Source organism: Equus asinus, chromosome 27, assembly GCF_041296235.1.
Source record: "Equus asinus isolate D_3611 breed Donkey chromosome 27, EquAss-T2T_v2, whole genome shotgun sequence".
Taxonomy (NCBI): Eukaryota; Metazoa; Chordata; class Mammalia; order Perissodactyla; family Equidae; genus Equus; species Equus asinus.
In genome coordinates this window covers 15,699,014-15,716,524 of record NC_091816.1, presented here as the reverse complement: position 1 = coordinate 15,716,524, position 17,511 = coordinate 15,699,014, and the positions used below count along the sequence as shown (strand labels likewise).

Genomic DNA, 17,511 nt, shown 5'->3' with positions numbered 1-17,511 from the left:
AGCCAGGAAAGTCTGGGTTTGGTGGCTGCCGGCCCCTGGAGAGTATTGAAGCAAACCCGTGGCTTGCATGCTAGGGCTGCCTGCTAGAAGGGCTGCTGTGTTTCTTCACGTGCTGGGGCTTTGAATCGGGTTTCCTAAAGTGCCCCATGGAGATGCCCACGCCCTTGGCTCGAGAGGTGGCGCCCGCGCGGAGCGAGTCCCTGGGCCCGCGAAAGGAAGGGAGCACGCTCCCGACTCGACTTTTTTCATAGCGAGGGGACGGCCTTTTGGAACCCTGCTCCACTTCTGTGCCCCTGTCCCCACCTCCAACGTCACAGGCCAAGCCTTTGATCCTTCGGAAGGAGTTACACCCCTGGCCGCAGCAAGCCCACCCTGCCACGTGTAATTCACCGAGGCTCCGCGCGTCTTTCCAGCGCGCAGCCCCTATTTCAAGCAGAGTCGGGGTGAGGCTGGCGGGGTCGGCGTCCTGGGTCTGCAGCCTGGGTCTGCAGCCTGCTAGCTGGGCAGATCTGGGAAGTGACATGACCTGTCTGTACCTTCTTCGTCTGCAGCGTGGAGGAAATAACTATTTACCGTGCGGGGAGGTTGTGAGGATCAAAGAAGCTAATACAAGTGCTTAGCACAGTGTCTCGTACAGATGTTCAACAAATACGCGATTTATGCTAATTACTGTAGAAAGAAACCCTTGCGTATAGTCACTACTCTCCACTGTGGAGAGGAAGACCTTGCCTGACGCTGGCCTTAAGTCTTTTTACACCCAACATGGTTGGCAAATAGGTTCATTCTCAGGATTCAGAGGCTGCTTCAGCCACTGTTGGTGAGCTGAGAAATGCAGTCTAGGTAGGCATAGCCAGCCGTTACAGAAAGATTCTTGAGGGTGGCATGTATGATGCATTTGGAGAGAAAAAAATCACAGCTCTGGAGAAGGCAGAATACTGAGTCTCAAATTACATTTTTTTCAAAACTCTATTTGCTGAAGGGTTGAGGGAAAAGAATAGCCCCGCAGAACTCTGAATGTAAATCTATCAGCAGCTCCAAGAGGTCGGCTAATTCAGCATCCATCTGGACTGCAGGCTGGTCCTCTGCAGAGATAATTTGCAGACCATAAGTGTGGAATTAATGGAGGCACCCAGTGCCATCTTGGCTTGCAGACTACAGCAGATGGTTGGAGGGGTGCCCTGTAAGTCAACAGCCCCCCTAAAGAAGAACTAAAGTCCTGGGGAATGAGTGTCAAATAGTTAGCAGATGGGCGTTCAGAAGTTATTTCGAGACGTTTTCTGAGAAAATGTTGGCGATTGTGCATATTAACTTTTATTGTGGCATGCCTGATTTACGGTGTGGCCCAATCCTGGGTGCATATTTTTTTCATTAGCACTACTGTTCAGAGTTTAAAATGAAGCAGAGCAGACTGACTTTCTCTCCCAGCTGTTTTTAAAAGTTTGCTTTTGACAAAAACAGATTTTATTTTAATTCAACCTGAGTGATACCCTGTACCCAACTGGCTGGAAGTTCGTGAAGGGGCCCTGACTTGGTTTCCCCACTCCACAGCATCAGAATAAGGAGCTTCCAACTTAAGTCTTTCCCTAGAGTGGAGGAGAAAAGTGGTTTTAGTGACTTCCATGTGTCTTAAGTTTCAAGTTGTACATCTTGTGAGCAACATCACTTTACTCCTTAAAGAGTGAAAAGGTTGATCAGCTAAGCAATTAACTGGCTAATTGAAGGCAGTGGAGTTTTAATAGACTGGACTAATTAAGGATTTTCCTATAGTTCTGGAGGGAAGGTCAGAGGCTGATGCCCTTTGAGCTAATGCCTTTTTTTTTGTTTGTTTATTATTTTGTTGTTGTTTTATGCTGTAATTCAAAGAGCAAAGATGGAGCAAAGTTTAAGGGCATTTTAACATGAAAAAGGGTTGTTTGGGTGCTGCTGGATAATATACCAGATTAATAGACATGTTATGATTAAAGTTATTACTATGAAGTGAGAAAAAATGTGCATAGTCCTTAAATTCTTGTTTGCAGAACCAGTGTAGGGCTTAAAGGGGATATGGGGGTGTCTTCCAGTCAGAAGTTTGCTGGGGTTCCAGGAGGTGGCTTCAAATACAAAAATAAGTACTTGGGTTTCCCTTGGTGTCTCCATGGAGATTTTAAGCCATGATGCAATGTTCAAATGAGAGTGGTATTTTTATGACTTAGGCGAGTAAATATGCGATTTGAAAATATTCCGGGGAGGGTGATTTTAGTCCAGAAGAATGGAGGCGTCCCAAGTACAGTGGGTGAAGTAAGTTGTACTCTTTGAAGAGAGGCTGGTGCTGGACAGGATGGTCCAGTATTGTAAACACGAGTTTCTCATGCTTAGCTCTCCTTCCTAGCAACAGGAAGACGGAAATGAGGCGGTGAAAAAAAAAGAAAAAGAAAGACCCTGAAGGGCTCTAGACAATACTTGACCCACCCTAGCATTCACCCTGTGCAGCCAGAAGACTTGCAAAAATAAAAATAACTTCAGATGTTTCCCCTTCCTCTCTGGATATTGCCAAATCACTCAAGACCGAATTCTCCGTGCTTTAGAACATTATAGCAAAACCTGGCCCCACGGTGTAACTGGCATCGAGGCTCACGTCATGTCAAGCCGGTTCTTGAAATTATAAAGCAGACCTGGGAGAGAAAGGGGGTTTTCGTTTTTAATGTTTGCGGAGTCCACTGATTAGAGTTATATGAGTTGGGATCCAGTGGGGAAGAGGGAATTTAATTTCTAAACTTAGTCTTTCCTCTGAGTTTCTCAGAGTGCTCATTTTAGCAGGATGTACCCCTTAGATACTGACTTTTGAGTTGTGGGGTTACAGCATTCACGACATAAAAAATTTTCCCACCTGTGGTGGTCAAGGTCAACTAATGCCCAACCGTAAAGTGTAAATTTCCAAACACGGTCATAAAAAGCGCAGCCCCAGGTTCCTCTTTCCATGGCTGTGAAATGAGGAGGAAAAGACTTTTCTGGAGCAGACTTTCATGATGGTCTTTATATCTGATTCTGTGGCCATCCATTGCTGATGGAAGAATTCGGAGACTTGAGGGTAAATCCCTCTTTCAAGAAGGACAGTGCTGTGGGGCTAAAATAAGTTTTGTAGGAATGAGTGGCTGGTATGTGTGCAGTCAGTGGTGTTTGCTTTCAACTTCCAATTAGTCAGAAATCTAATTAATGTAAAAGGGGGAAGATTCCCAGCTGAGAAGGGCTCTTCCTGTCTGCCTGCACTTTTCCTTGTGAGCCCCTCTGTTATTGTTAAGGATTATCATGATCAGTGATAAGGAGCAAGGAGTGGTCCTGCTGGGGGTTCTTTAATTAGGTCTGCTCTGTCTTCACATTTTTTTCACCAGCTCTTCCCTCCTTTCCATCTTAATTAATGGTGGACAGGAAGAAAGCCCTGCATATTTACCCTGTATATTTTTAACATCTCTCACAAGCAACGGGAGAGTCATAATATTATAGAAGCTAAAATTGATCACAGTTTGCTTTTCCTTCTCACATTTAATCTTCATGGCAATGCCCCAAAATAGATACACTTCTTCCCATTCTACAGATGAGGGATCTGAGGCTGGGGGCATTTGAATGCCTTACCTAAGAGCACTGGACGTGGCAGAGCCAGAATTTCAACCAGGGGTCCGGGGCTGTAGAGTCCAACTTATGGAGCTCTATTTGGCAGGAGTTGCCTCGATTTAGGCAACAGAATTTAGGGGCCATCTCTGGTCTTGCAGTTACTTTGCGGGTTCCTCCGGGGCTTGTGCTCCTAAGTAGGGGGCTATAACGTTAGGGTCCACGATTGATCAATGAGTGTTTTCTGCATCCCTTCTCTGGGACCTACTGAATGGAGACTTGAGCCTCTGTCATTTTTTTAGAGAAGGGGTCCAGGATACCATTTTCTAGCCTCTATTGACCACTGAATAATACTTTCTTCAGTGAAAGTGTTTTAAAATAATATTTCTAGGGGAAAATTTACTCCCAGATGTCACTGCGAGCATTTGAATGGCCTCTTGAAAATGCCTGCCTGTCAGGAAATAATGTTCTTGGGCACCAAAAAGTAAAATGTTACACCTTTGGAAAGTCCAGCCAAAGCACCGTGGGAATCAAGTTCTCTTAATCCTTTAGTGTTGTTCTTTACTCCGCTGCTAGACTGAGTTTCCTAGTGGAAAGTACGCTCGTTTTCCATTCACACATACCTCCACTTGGTGCCTTTTCATGTCTTACCCTCTCCTGTCCCCAGGAGAAAATTCAAAAGCTGACCGAAGGCTGAGGTCAGTGAAGCCGGAGTCCTCAGATGCCTTTGACACCTCCCATCCACATTTTGTTCTCTTCCCTGCCCCACCTTGGAGTGTCCTGCCGAGGGGACCGGAGGCTGCTTCCTGCAACTTGTCAGAAAGGCGCCTTCCTTCTTGCAGGAGTCTCGAGAGGATGTCTGGGGGACAAAAGTTTTCCACACCCTGAGGCTGTAGCATTTCCCAGGCTGCAGCACGTAGGAAGCCATAGAGGAAGGGATTTTGGAGGTGAAGTGGCCTGTGGCCTGTGCCTAGGGCAGCACTACAGCCCTGCCCGTGCCGTTTGTCACACTTGGGTGACAAAGTCGATAGAAGATGCCAAAGTTCTGAAATCATCTTAACCCCCCCCCCCCCCCCCCCCCGCAGCCTGCAGAAACCATAAACCCATAAGGGACAATCTCTGCACAACTTCCTTTTACAGAAGGTATAGCACAAAAAAAGGGATCTTGTATCGTGTTTGTGCGTTTGTAAAAGTCATTGCATGGGAAGTTCCAGAACTTTGCAAAGCAGCCTGGAAAAACAGTGCCTCTTCCCACAGAGGGGCAGCTGAGGTGCCTGGAAGTTCAGTGGTTAGTCCAAGGTCACGTGTGAGTTGAGTGGAGCTTCAGACCCTTCCCGCCCACATGTGTGAACTAAATGGGGATGGCAATAAAATGAGGATCTCCATGTGTTTGTAGGAAAAATGGATCAGTTATAAAGCCAGACATGTTCCTAAACTAAATCGATGTACCTGAATCAGATTTGGACAATTAGCTTGTGTGTGTTTAGGGGGGCCGGGTGTCACAAGCAATTTTGATGAAAATAATTTTTTAACTCCCCTGGAAGATAGTAATCTTTATTTTTTCTATTTTTGGACCCCAAACTGAGAAAATCCAATTGAATCATGTTTCCTTCTTGAGGTTAGACATAGGAATGGCTAGAGGCAGCTTCTACTAACCAGTGTCTGCATTGTTTTTATTCTCATTGGTCTTCGATAAGGCGACTTGATGTTTCATTTGAGTCAGAATGGAGTAAAATATGGGCCAACAGTTTCTCTAGAATCCCTCACTATTCCCTTTGTTTCTAATTTAAGGTTTTTTGTAGCAGTATGCTTTGCACAGTGTTTTATGTTTCCTGAGCTATAGCACTGCAGAACTTAGGGCAGAAGCCAAAGACAGACATAGAATGAGCTTTGCCAACACATGTAAAAGAAAGAATTGATGTGCCTGCCAGCTTTTAAGGATGGAGATGGTAGTGAGTGTTACCTTAGGTTTGTAACCAGGTATTTTTGCCTTGAATAATAAATTTAATGGGAAATGGGTTTTATAATCTTAAACCATCTGCTTCACTTTATGAAAAAATGAGGCTCAGAGGGGCCAGTCCAGGGGCGCAGCAGTTAAGTTCACGGATTCCACTTGGGGGGCCTGGTTTTGCCGGCCCACATCCTGGGTGTGGACCTACACACTGCTTGTCAAGCCATGCTGTGGCAGGCGTGCCACATATAAAGTAAAGGAAGATGGGCACAGATGTTAGCTCATGGCCAGTCTTCCTCAGCAAAAGAAAAAGAGGAGGTTTGGTGGCAGACGTTAGCTCAGGGCTAATCTTCCTCAAACAAAAAAGGGGAAAAAAATGAGGCTCAGAAAAATAAGGGCCCTTAAAAGTGTGTTATTTGGATGATTTCCTTTCTTGAAATTGTTTTCTTAATCTATGCAATTATCATCTTTGAAGGGCTCAGTATTTTAAGTTCTATTTCAAATCATTTTTCTCAGCAGTGCATGGTTTGAAATGCAGAAATATTTGATATAGAATACTAGAAATGTGTGTGTGTGTTGGTAAACCAAAGGTTTTTTTATCCCACCTCCGATTGAAATGAAATCAAAAGATATGATGATTCCGTATCCATTTCCGTACTAGTTTCTTTTCCTGGAGTTTGACTTGTTTGTGCTGGGTACTAAGTGCCATTTTTTGATGAGTTGGTAGATAATTTCTGTTCCTGGAAATAACTGAATCAGCTCACGTCTGGAGTGCCTGATAGAACCACGTCATGCGTGGGATCAGATCATTACAGAGCTGTTTGCCTTTGCAAGGGAAGGGCACATATTTTTTGATGTGAGGGACTTGCCTTTTCCTGGTTTGTGTGAAAAACTGTATTTTGCAAACACTTGAACTCAATGATCCCCAAAGGGGATTTCAGTTGATTTCATTTCTGCACCGCTGGAGTGTCACTTCAAGGGCGTAATCCCAGGTATAGGCTGGCTGGGTGTGTCTCCCAGACTTTCCTTCTTTTTCAAGGCAAAACCATTTATTAAGCTGTCATCACATCATTGGGGAAATGGGTCCTTTTTTTCTCCCCCTTTATATTATTTCTAGGAATGTGCTTTACTAGAAAGCAACGTAGTGGCCTTTAAACCTCAAGCAGGAGGAAAAAAAAAACCTTAGAACACTCCCAAAACTTCCAGTTCTTACTCATACTGAAAAACAGTCAGATGAATTAAAAGTGAGGGTGGGGGCCAGCCCGGTGGTGTGGTGGTTAAGTTTGGCATGCTCGGCTTTGGCAGTCTGGGTTCGAGGGTTCAGATCCCGGGCACAGACCTACGCCACACATCAACCACGCTGTGGTGGTGTCCCACATACAAAATAGAGGAAGATTGGCACAGATGTTAGCTCAGGGACAATCTTCTTCAAGCAGAAAAAGAAGAGGATTGGTAATAGGTGTTGCTCAGGGCTAATCTTCCTCACCAAAAAAATGAATAAATAAAAAATAAAAATAAAGGTGAGGGTAATCTTTGTAGGCACTACTGAAATATGTACAAAGTGCTTTAACCTGGGAGTGAGAGCAGGGTAACTCTGGAACCTTAAGCAAAGTACCTAAACTCTGAACCAGCTCTCTCGTTTGTCACGAGAAAAGATGAAAAGCTCCCAAGATTCATTTCAGCATCCAGTTCACTGATTCTGCAGAAGTCAGGATGCTGCCATAACTGAACCACAAACATAAAAGATCAATAAGCAAAGTAAAACTCAGAATTTTCTGAGGCGAAGTGTTTTCTTCCTATTAAGCTTAATTTTAGTTTGAGGGCTGAAGACACACAAAAGCCAAAACATTTAGGGTTTTGTGTTCTCTCTAATATGAACATTGCCTTCTTGGGCCAAATCAAGAAATTAATGCATTATAAAGCAAATTAGATATTTTAGCAATAAACTTCAGTAAATCTACAAAATTGGGGAACTCAAAGCAGTTACTATTGATCCAGTTTTTGAGGGAAGAAGAATGTCTCCATGTAATTATGATAAATCTGGAAAATTAACGATAGAAATGGAACCTATTCTACAGGTTGTCTTAGAGAGAAGGGGAAATGGGCATAAGAGAGATCTCAGAGACAGAAATTCAGGGAATTTACAAAGCCCGTGGCAATCCCAGGATTTACAGATGAGGAAACGGATCCAGAGAGATTGTTTTCTTAAGGCTACTTAACTAAGCCAAGGATTCTTTCCTGGACCTGTTTTTCTGACCTGTTACAGGTAATACTTCGTCTCCTTTTTGTGATGGATTATTAGGAGGAGTTTGGGACACTCAGATGCAAAGCCATTTTGTATCTGAGGAGATCGTGCTGGTTGCTCATTGGGTAACCAGGCTAAGGAGATGCTCATATCTGCTCCATTGGGATAACCTCCTTCCCACTTCCTGCCTCCCTTCCTCTGTTCTGTTACAGTGAATCCTGCTAGCTCTCTACTTAGCTTGTTCTGTCTCCTTTACTCTGCATCTCCTCTCCCGCCATCCAGTCTTACATATGCAGTCATAACTCCCCTTAAATAAAGGCCAAGCGTAAAATAAAAGGGGTGCTCAAGCAGCCCCCTCCATCTCCCCGGTCCCACTTCTGAATACATAAATGTCTTTCCTATGTCACATCACACTCTCTTCTGTACTATACAGAAGTTCTTAGTTAACTTCTTCCTTTTTAAGAAAAAGCTATGCATGAAAATAATGCCTTTCACACTGGTTGCTTTGGTAGGTAACAAACAGCATTTTAAAAATAGAATAGAATAGGAGGGCTAGCCCCTGGCACAGCAGTTAAGTTCAAACGCTCCGCTTTGGCCACCTGGGGTTTGCCGGTTCAGATCCCGGGTGCAGACCTATGCACCACTTGGCAAGCCATGCTGTGGCAGGCATCCCACATATAAAGTAGAGGAAGTTGGGCATGGATGTTAGCTCAGGGCCAGTCTTCCTCAGCAAAAAAAGAGGAGGACTGGCAGCGGATGTTAGCTCAGGGCTAATCTTCCTCAAAAAAAAAAAAAAGAATAGAAGAATAGAAGACTGCATCACTTATTGTAAGTGTTATTTGGTGAAACTTGTTGCAGTTTTACATATGATTATACATACTTGTGTGTTTGTATACATCAATGTGTGCATATATATGTACACATATTCATGCACACCTACATACTTGTACCAGGTTACAATGTAAAATGTATTTCTTATTGTGGATTCTGGTCAGAGAAATTAAGACCACTTCACTAGAACAAACATCCTATCAGTGGTTTACTTATTTATTGAGCAACTACTGTGTGCCCTACCCTGTCGTAGGTACCTGGAATATATTAGAGAGTAAAATAGACAGGGAAACTGGCCCTTTTTGAGCTTACCAGAGGGGAGAAACAAATAAGCATAATAAGTAAGTGTTTTAGAAGAAGGAACAAATAAAGCGGGAGAAGGGGGATGGGGTGGGATGATGAGGCCGTACGGCTGGGCCAGGCAGCCAGAGGGAGATGGGGTGACGGATGGGGCGTGGTAAGGATCTAGGGCGTGTGGGCCTTGTTAGGACTCTGGCTTTTGCCTATGAAATGGGGACTCATTGGTGCTCCCTGTACAGGGTCACTTGAGACTTAATAAACACGTGGACCTTAGAATAGCCTTAGGAAACCAACTCATTCCTAAGTAGAGGATCCTCGGACATCACGGACTCAACTGTGAATTATCTTTCCATTTGGCTTCCTGGCAGCACACTGAGAAGATGTTCAATAAATAAATATTGAAGGAAGGGGAAAATGAAGGACGATTGGCTTCACTTAAATGTTTGACTCTACTCAATGTACCTGAAAGTGGATTTGGGTCAGCTCCTGTTAAGCCAAATGGCCTTAGAAACTGAATTAGTATTGACCTGTCTTCCAGAAGCTTCCTAACTGCTTTCTTTCAGAATATGCACAGCAGATGTCTGGAATTTTTGAGGCACCTGAGATAGGAAAGCTACTGGTTGCTAGTCAAAATCTTTGCTGTGATTAGATAATATTAGCGTTTAATAAATATCAATATATATATTCTGCTGTCTGACTTAGGCCATCTAGGAATTTGTTTTACCTAGGTAACGCCTGATAACCAGTCTTTGGCAGTCGTGTGTGTTTAACATTTATTTTTATTAATTGCAGAGAGAAAGGGATTCAAGTCATAGTTTGCTTATCAGAGAGTCGGGAGGCTGTTAGGATAACCCAGCGGAGAAAGAGTCTGGGACACGGAATATGAACAAATGCTGTCTGGCTCAGCAGTTCTGGATCCTGGCTACCCTCAAATTTACTTAGGGAGCTTTTTAAAAAATACGCTGTCCAGGCCCTCCCTAGACTGAGAATGTCAGAATACCTGGGGGTGGTTGGTGGGTGGTGGTTTTCTAAAGCTTCCCAAGGTGATGCCACCTGCATGCGGGGTGAGAGCTGCTGAGGTCTCCTCCCCTTGGTCCGAGTGTTCGAGGCCATAGTTTGCGGCTCCAGTGGCCAGCCCTGTGAAACCCACCCACCAGGTAAAGATGGGCTGAAGGTGCCCAGCGGCATGACAGTCCTGTAAAATTGGCCACCCTGACGGAGGCAGGAGAATCCAGAACCAGAGTCTTCCTTCCATTTGAAGGAATTTGTGTGACCAGGGAGAGGAATGGATCTGGTGTTGCATCAGAAAGCACGCCCGCCTCCCACAGCTCACATGCTTCTCCCAGGCTGTGAAACATCAACTTTTCTATGAACCTTTGCCCACCAGTCTATCAGATTTGGGAGAATCCAAGGAATCTGGAAAGTGTTTGAATTTTCTTACATTCCTCCAATTGCTTAGAATTTTATTTAGGAGAGGAATTACATGCGGCATTTGCCTTGAATCCTGATTTTGGTATCATGTTAAAGGAGGCTGAGAGTTCCCACTGTAAAGACAGAGGCACAGAAGATGGAAATGATCACATCCTGCTTCTACCAGTTGCTGTTGCTCAACCGGCTAAGATCAGCAAGTTCAACAGAATGATGACAGGGGTGGGGAATTTCTGTTTGACCTACTGTTGAGGGGTAAAGGGAAGATGGGGTCAGCCCCTCATGCCAGGAAATGTGCCAATGCGGCCTAATGGTTTCCAGCCATACACAAAAGGGGCTTCTGGACCCCGTTCATCATCTGATGCAACTAACCACTAACGCTGTTTCCAGTAAAAATTTCCTGTTTCCTCCTTAACGCATCTGTCTGTTGTTTGCTTAGAGAAAACCCAGGTATGACAGTTTCATTATATTTCCGTTGTATTTTTAGTTTCTGATGGCATTTTTGCCCGGTGGGGCACGTTTTTAAAAAATCATCCTCATAGTTTTCATGCCACCACGGAGACACACTGAAGGAGAAGTCGTACCCTTAGAGCTGATTAGAGGCCCCCAAAAACGGGCAGAGAGGAGTTAAAATGAATGAAGTAATGCAACATGTAGATGGTTTTCTTTAATATTTTAAATATTGTTCATTGTTATTTATCTTTTAAGGGAAGAACCTGCCTTGCTCATTTCTGTGAGTCTTGTTTCCCTCTCCCACATGGCTTTTGAATGTGAAGAATGCTTATTTTTAAGGAAAAGTGGTTATTTCTCTGCTTGTTTCCTCGTCTATATATCTTGGGGATGATATTAGTAATCCCCGTTTCAGGATCAATATGAGCAGTAAATGAATTCATATGCATTAAGTGCTTAGACTTCGGGCCTTGCACATGGTACACACTCAATAAAAGTGAGCCATTGAGAGAATTGTTGGGAGGTATCTGGAAGGCTGCATAGAGGAGGCAGCATTTGGGGGAGGCCTTGAAGGGTGAGTGAAATTTGACATTGAGAAGACGGGAGAGCATTTCAGGCCAGGGAAGTCACGGCGATGTGTGGGGAGATGAATGCCAAGTTTACTTTGGCTGGAATATAGAGGGAGTACAGGAAAAATTAGGTTGGATGCCATGTGGAGAGCCTTGAAAACCACATGGAGGTGTTTAAACTTGCTTTTTCTACGTAGTGGAGCTCCGGTGAAGCTTGTGACAGAGAGACAAGATCAAAACTGTAACTTAGGAAGTTTGATGAGCCAGGGTTGGTGAATGGATTCTCTGAGAGAGGAGAGAATTGAAGACCTGGAGATTTACTAAGGAGATCAGAGTGAAAGTAATGGCCTGGATCCGAGGGTGAGACCAGGAAGGGTGTTAGATGGAGACATAGGTTCATTTCATATTAAATAAAAGGAAAATAGTGATTTTTTTAAAAATCAGTACTTTCGTTGAATTGTTAACGTTTTCTCTTCATCTGTTGGTAATAGGTGAGAGTGAGGTCAGCAGCTATTCCAGTTATAAAAATCAGTGGCAACGTTTTACCATTTTCTATTCTGATTCTACAGAAATAGGGAGTCCTCAATTGTGACACAGCCTAAGTTTTCATGAGTGGACTTTTTAAAATGTAAAATAGATACACGCTTGTCTATTTTCCATGGTTTCATATCTAAAAAACAGACAAATTCTCATCTATTTTAGGGTAGGGAGAAGGAGGGGTAATTTCCTGGATCTCTGTAGTTCTTGGAAGTCATGCTTTTTAGCCATTGCAAGCTTTTAATTAAATTATGTGCTGAAGAAGCAAACTTTGGCCTGTTGACATCATTTTTTTCTAACCAAGTGGCCCTAAAGAAAGTAACAATTTGGACACAGCTCTTAGATCAGTTTTTGGTCATTTGTGGGCATTTCATTTTCTTGGTGGTGGAAAATGAGTAAGAGAGTGACAAGAAGCAGTAAGTATGTATGTGTTCCTGAAATCACTCAGAATCTAAAATGAGTAATAGATGTGAAAACACTTTGTAATCTGTAAAGTATTATATAAATAAATGCAAAGGGTTTTAGAAAAATAATGCCTACATCTTTCGTGCCTCTTGGCATGAAGCCATTTTAATAAGAAAATCAGGAACATGCTCTAAATAGGTGGCAAAGTTGGTGAGTGAATTGTGTATGAGGAAGGCTTTTGTGTGTGTGCTGACCTGGTGTCATGTCTGAATATAGTCCAAAAAGGGTAGACACAGAATTTCTGGTTACTCACCACTTGTTAAGTAAGCAAGCACATTTACTTTTTAACACTCTGTTGTTCATCGTCTGGCAATCTGTTCAGTGGAAATAACCACCAACGTGTCAGAAGCAGCAAGTTATTTAAAATATTTTTTAAAAGCCAATACTTAGCTTTTTTTCTTTTCATCTCTATCTTTGAGCAGAGTCCATGGAGATGATAGAGAAAAGTAATTTCCTCATGCTTTAAAATAAAATGTTGAGCTTTTATGTATTTTTCCTGCAGTATAGTTTTCTAGAAAATGTTTTTTATGATTTTATTTAAAGCTTCCTTAATTCCTTTCTAAGGCAAGGTATAGATATAAGTACATGAAAAAAATTTTACGTACAGATAATTCACATTGTACAATTCTCTATATTCTTTTATTCAGTGCACACCTTGAGGTTCTTACACATTTATGTCACTTTGTCCTTCATCCCCAGTTCAGTCCTGAATCTTCTGTTTAATAATGCTACTTTCATCACGGCACTGGACAGATTCATGGAAGTAAATTTTTCTGTGCCACTTATTTCCACTCTGCTGCCATAATTGTGTTTAGTTTGGGTATTAACTAACTCATCAGAAGGTCGTGGTTGTTTTTCTCTTTGGCGGCTCAGTGTCATTCCTACTTACTTTAATGAATTTGAATATTCTTTTTCTTTTTTTTTTTTTTGAGGAAGATTAGCCCTGAGCTAACATCTGCTGCCAATCCTCCTCTTTTTGCTGACGAAGGCTGACCCTGAGCTAACATCCATGCCCATCTTCCTCTACTTTATATGTGGGATACCTGCCACAGCATGGCTTGATAAGCGGTGCCATGTTTGCACCCGGGATCCAAACTGGTGAACCCTGGGCCACCACAGCAGAATGTGCGAACTTAACCACTGTGCCACCGGGCTGGCCCCTGAATATTCTTTATTACCTTTCCTTAAAGGCCAAGGGACTCATGAAATAATAGATACAAAATGCTTTGAAACCATACAGTTCCTAGACAAAAGTAAGATATGTGTACTTCTAAGATGAGCTCTCCACCTCCCACCTGGCCCAGAGGAGAGATGCTTAATGAAGATTTGAATCTGGAATAGATTAAGCAATGTGTAGACAGTTATAAATGAGCGAATAGCCTTGCATACCTAAGGACTCTAATGGCCTGAGGAAGGTGGGAAGAGGAGTGGAAAGAATATTCTTTGTGCAAACAGAGAAACTAATGAGTGTGCCCTGACCTCCTCTGTGAGTCAGTTTTAACGGGATTGTAAATATGTGCATGAGTGAGTTCGAACACGTGTGTCAGTTGCTCTTGGCCTTTCTGTTTATCAATACTATCTACAAGATGTTAACCACGGGGAAGTAGAAGCTTTATTGGGCATTTCAGCCTGCGAAGATTGTGGGATTTATTGACTTAATGCCTTCTGGGTCACCTGACAGCCTGGCCTCTACGGCAGGATACAGCTAAAGACCCATCGCCACAGCACCTGGGGCTTTTATGGGCCTCCCAAGGGGTGTCAGAAGGTCTGTTCCTTTGGTCAGGTTAATTCCATTGCAGGTGTCAGATGTACTTGGTGGCCTTTTGTTGACATGAGAAGTAGACCAAGTTAGGCAGGCCAGGCTTAATTAGTGATTTAATCCTTCAACTTTCTTATTATGCCCTATTTTCATAATCATTTGCAACCAGAATACAGAAGCAGCACAGAGTATCTTACTGCTGGGACCCCATTTTATTTTAAAGGAAAGATGGATATTTTGTCTATCCATTATATGGATATATAATGCACTATATATATATGTATTAAATTATACGCATTTTTAAAAGTCTGAAAAGCACAAAAATTTAAACCATTTGAATTAAGTGGGTTTTTTTCCTTTTTGCTTATCCCTGTTTCCCACCTCCCATAATGTTTTGTCTATATAACAAAAAAAGAGTTCACTGAGGAAAAAGAAGCGTGCTGAGGTACACATGACTAACATTTTGTCTTTTTTCTATTCTCTTCTAGAAATTGAAGCCAAAGAAGCTTGCGATTGGCTCCGGGCAACAGGTTTTCCCCAGTACGCACAGCTTTATGAAGGTGAGCTGGGAAAGCCTTTTTTTTTTTTTTAATTGGCATGATCCTATCCTTGGTTCTTGACATTATTGATCTACAATTTATTTTCAGATATTTTATTACTTATTTAAATATTTCCTTAAAAAAACAATGTAACAAGCACCTAAGACCCCCACCACTCAAAACAAAAGCTAGGACCTTGATAATAACACACCCATGTGCTCTCCTGTTTGGTCCCTATGCTGCCCGCTACCCAAGGAACCATCATCCTGAAATCTCTGTTTATCATTTTATTTTATTTTTATATGGGTTTATTGTATTTTCCTAAAATATATTTTTTTATAAAGTTATTTTTACCTTTATAAAAAGGGTATCAGGCTCTATGTAATCTGGTAGGATTTAAGTTTTTCACTTATTATATTGTTAAGATTCTTCAATACGATGTCCCCATGGTTCATTTGCTTTGCCTGCCGTGTAATAACCCATCGTGTGGATATACCACAGTTTAGTCATATCCACACTCTGATTGGTGGGCATTTCGGCTTTTTCTGTTTTGCTTTTATAAACTGTACTGTTGTGAGCATTCTTGTACTCTTGGGGTACATGTGCAGTAATTTGTTTGCAGGTATACCTAGGGGTAGAATTACTGGGTAATGATGTCTATGTTCAATTTTACAGTGCAGATTTTTTTCAAAAGTGCCTGTCCCAATGGTCACTCCTACCAGTAATATATAAAGATCCCCTCTATCCGTATGCTCTCAACACTTGTTATTGTCACACTTTAATTTTTGCCAATCAAATGGGTATATAATGACACCTTATAGATTTTGACTTCCATTTCCCTGATCATTAATGATAATGCACATTTCTTCTTATCATCTGGCCACAGGTGTTTGCTCTTCTGTGAAATGGGCTGTCGCTCATTTTCCTCATGAGTTGATCGGGCTTTTCTTAATGATTTGTAAGAGCTCTTTATTCTAAATACCAGGCCTTTGTTGGTCATGTGTTAAAGATATCTTCCCCTAGTTTGTATTTAGGCTTTTCACTTTAAGTTGTCATTTGATGAATATTATTTTTTCTCTGGCATTTAATTTTTTAAGGAAGAAAAATGGGCCTTTTTAAAAAAAAAAAAAAAGATCTAGGCTGAATTTTTATTACTTCATTTTGTCATCAGTACCCTGGGGATCACTTGAATGCTGAGGCCAAGGATGAAGAGCCCCTCAAATCTCACTCATTCTCAGCCTGTGGCTGCCCAGCGTGGGCAGAGCGTGCTCTGTGCACAGCAAGATGAATAGGTGTTCACTGAAATGGGAGTGTTATTACACTATAGGAAATCATTTAAAAAGAATTAGAGTTATGAACTAGTGAACTCCATTTTATGGATAATTTTCAAGCGAAGGTTGGATGAATATGAAGTGTTCCTAAATTGAGAGTAAATTAAATGTCTTTCAGGGCCTCTTCCAACTTGAGCATTCTTTGTTTCCTTACCTTTACTGAGATGACGACACTAGTGTCTCTCATTCATTCATTCATCTATCCATTCATCTCTCGATCCATCCATCCATCCATCCTTCCTTTCATCCATCCATCCAACTAATCAACACTCCAGTATATTAATTCTGCACCAACAAAGATGCCCAGAACTGTGGTAGATGCTACATATTTTATAAAAATAAAACATAGTTCAAATCTCAAAGAACACTCATAGGGGATTGCCAGTATCTCAAAAAGCAAACATAATTTTGGTTGATTTACATTTTAAAAATATATCTTTTTCATCACTTAAGAAGGAAGGAGATACTAGGAGACGGTTAGCCACCATGTGACAAAATCTTTACAAGATCCGATTGAAATGATGTCACTTAAATTTTTTCACCAGGGATGTTCAAACCTTCTCACAATAAATAGTGATTCCAAAACATGTCTTTTGCTCTTCTATCCTTCTGGGATAATAACAAGCAGACTGATTCCTGTAATAATGGCAGTGGGCTGTCAGTTGGAGCTAGGGGGTCACTAGCGCCCTTCTTTAACTCATGAGCAAAATTCCGTGAGCCCACACTGAGAATGGATATAGTTTGTGAGCTTGGAAGTGCTAGACATGATCAGCAGGTTGCCTTGAAGAGGGATATGCAATGGGTGTGGGGTACTCCTCAGAAGCAAATTGGTCAGAGATCCTAGAGACCATTTTTATGTCCCTGGCTCACTCAGCTAAATTAATTCATTACCTAATTTACAATACCTGGTCTTCCCCATTGTAGCCCAGACTGAAGGTATGATATTTTCTCATGAAGACAGATTCAGCGTTACTTTATTGTCAGACTGTAAAATATCTTACTGATCCTCCATTTCAAAGACTATCTCCAATTCCTTAACCCGCATGCTTATTAGGGTGGAGTTGCTTATCTTTCCTTTAGGGAGAATTTTTGACCTGTCAACATTTAGAGTATCTCTGTCTTTCAGTAGGACTTTGGGGGTGGGACCAGCATTCTGTTGGGTTTTCAATTCACAGCTCTCCTGGAGATAGGGAAAGATAATTGCATTTGCAGTGGCAGTAACATGGCTGTCCTTTTGTTCCTTTTGTTCTCCTGTTTAGAAATTAAATTTCCTTCAATTATGTCCATTTTTGGTGTTGATTTGCTGCCAAGAAGCACTTTCTTGTGATGTGTGTGTTTGCTAAAACCATTTCCAGTCTCTGTCTGTCTTCTTTCCAAATCCTGAAGTGCAAACTGCCTTTTCACAAGTTACATTTCAGGGTGTCTTCACATTTCCAAGTCTTTTGAAGCATAAGCCTGCTTTTGAGGGATACTGTATATTGTTCTGGGCTATAATTTCTCCCCTTCATCCTGCCGCTGTGT

At 42.0% G+C, this 17,511-nt stretch overlaps 1 protein-coding gene across 8 annotated transcripts in view; it reads left to right on the top strand.

Moving 5' to 3' along the window:
- DLC1 (DLC1 Rho GTPase activating protein) overlaps positions 1-17,511 on the top strand; it is a 479,646-nt gene that overhangs the window by 437,832 nt on the left and 24,303 nt on the right. For all 8 annotated transcript variants that reach the window (XM_070500034.1, XM_070500032.1, XM_070500033.1 and 5 more), the window contains one exon: positions 14,609-14,680. In XM_070500034.1, the coding sequence (XP_070356135.1) occupies positions 14,609-14,680 (72 nt within the window). The remainder of the gene's footprint in view (positions 1-14,608; positions 14,681-17,511) is intronic.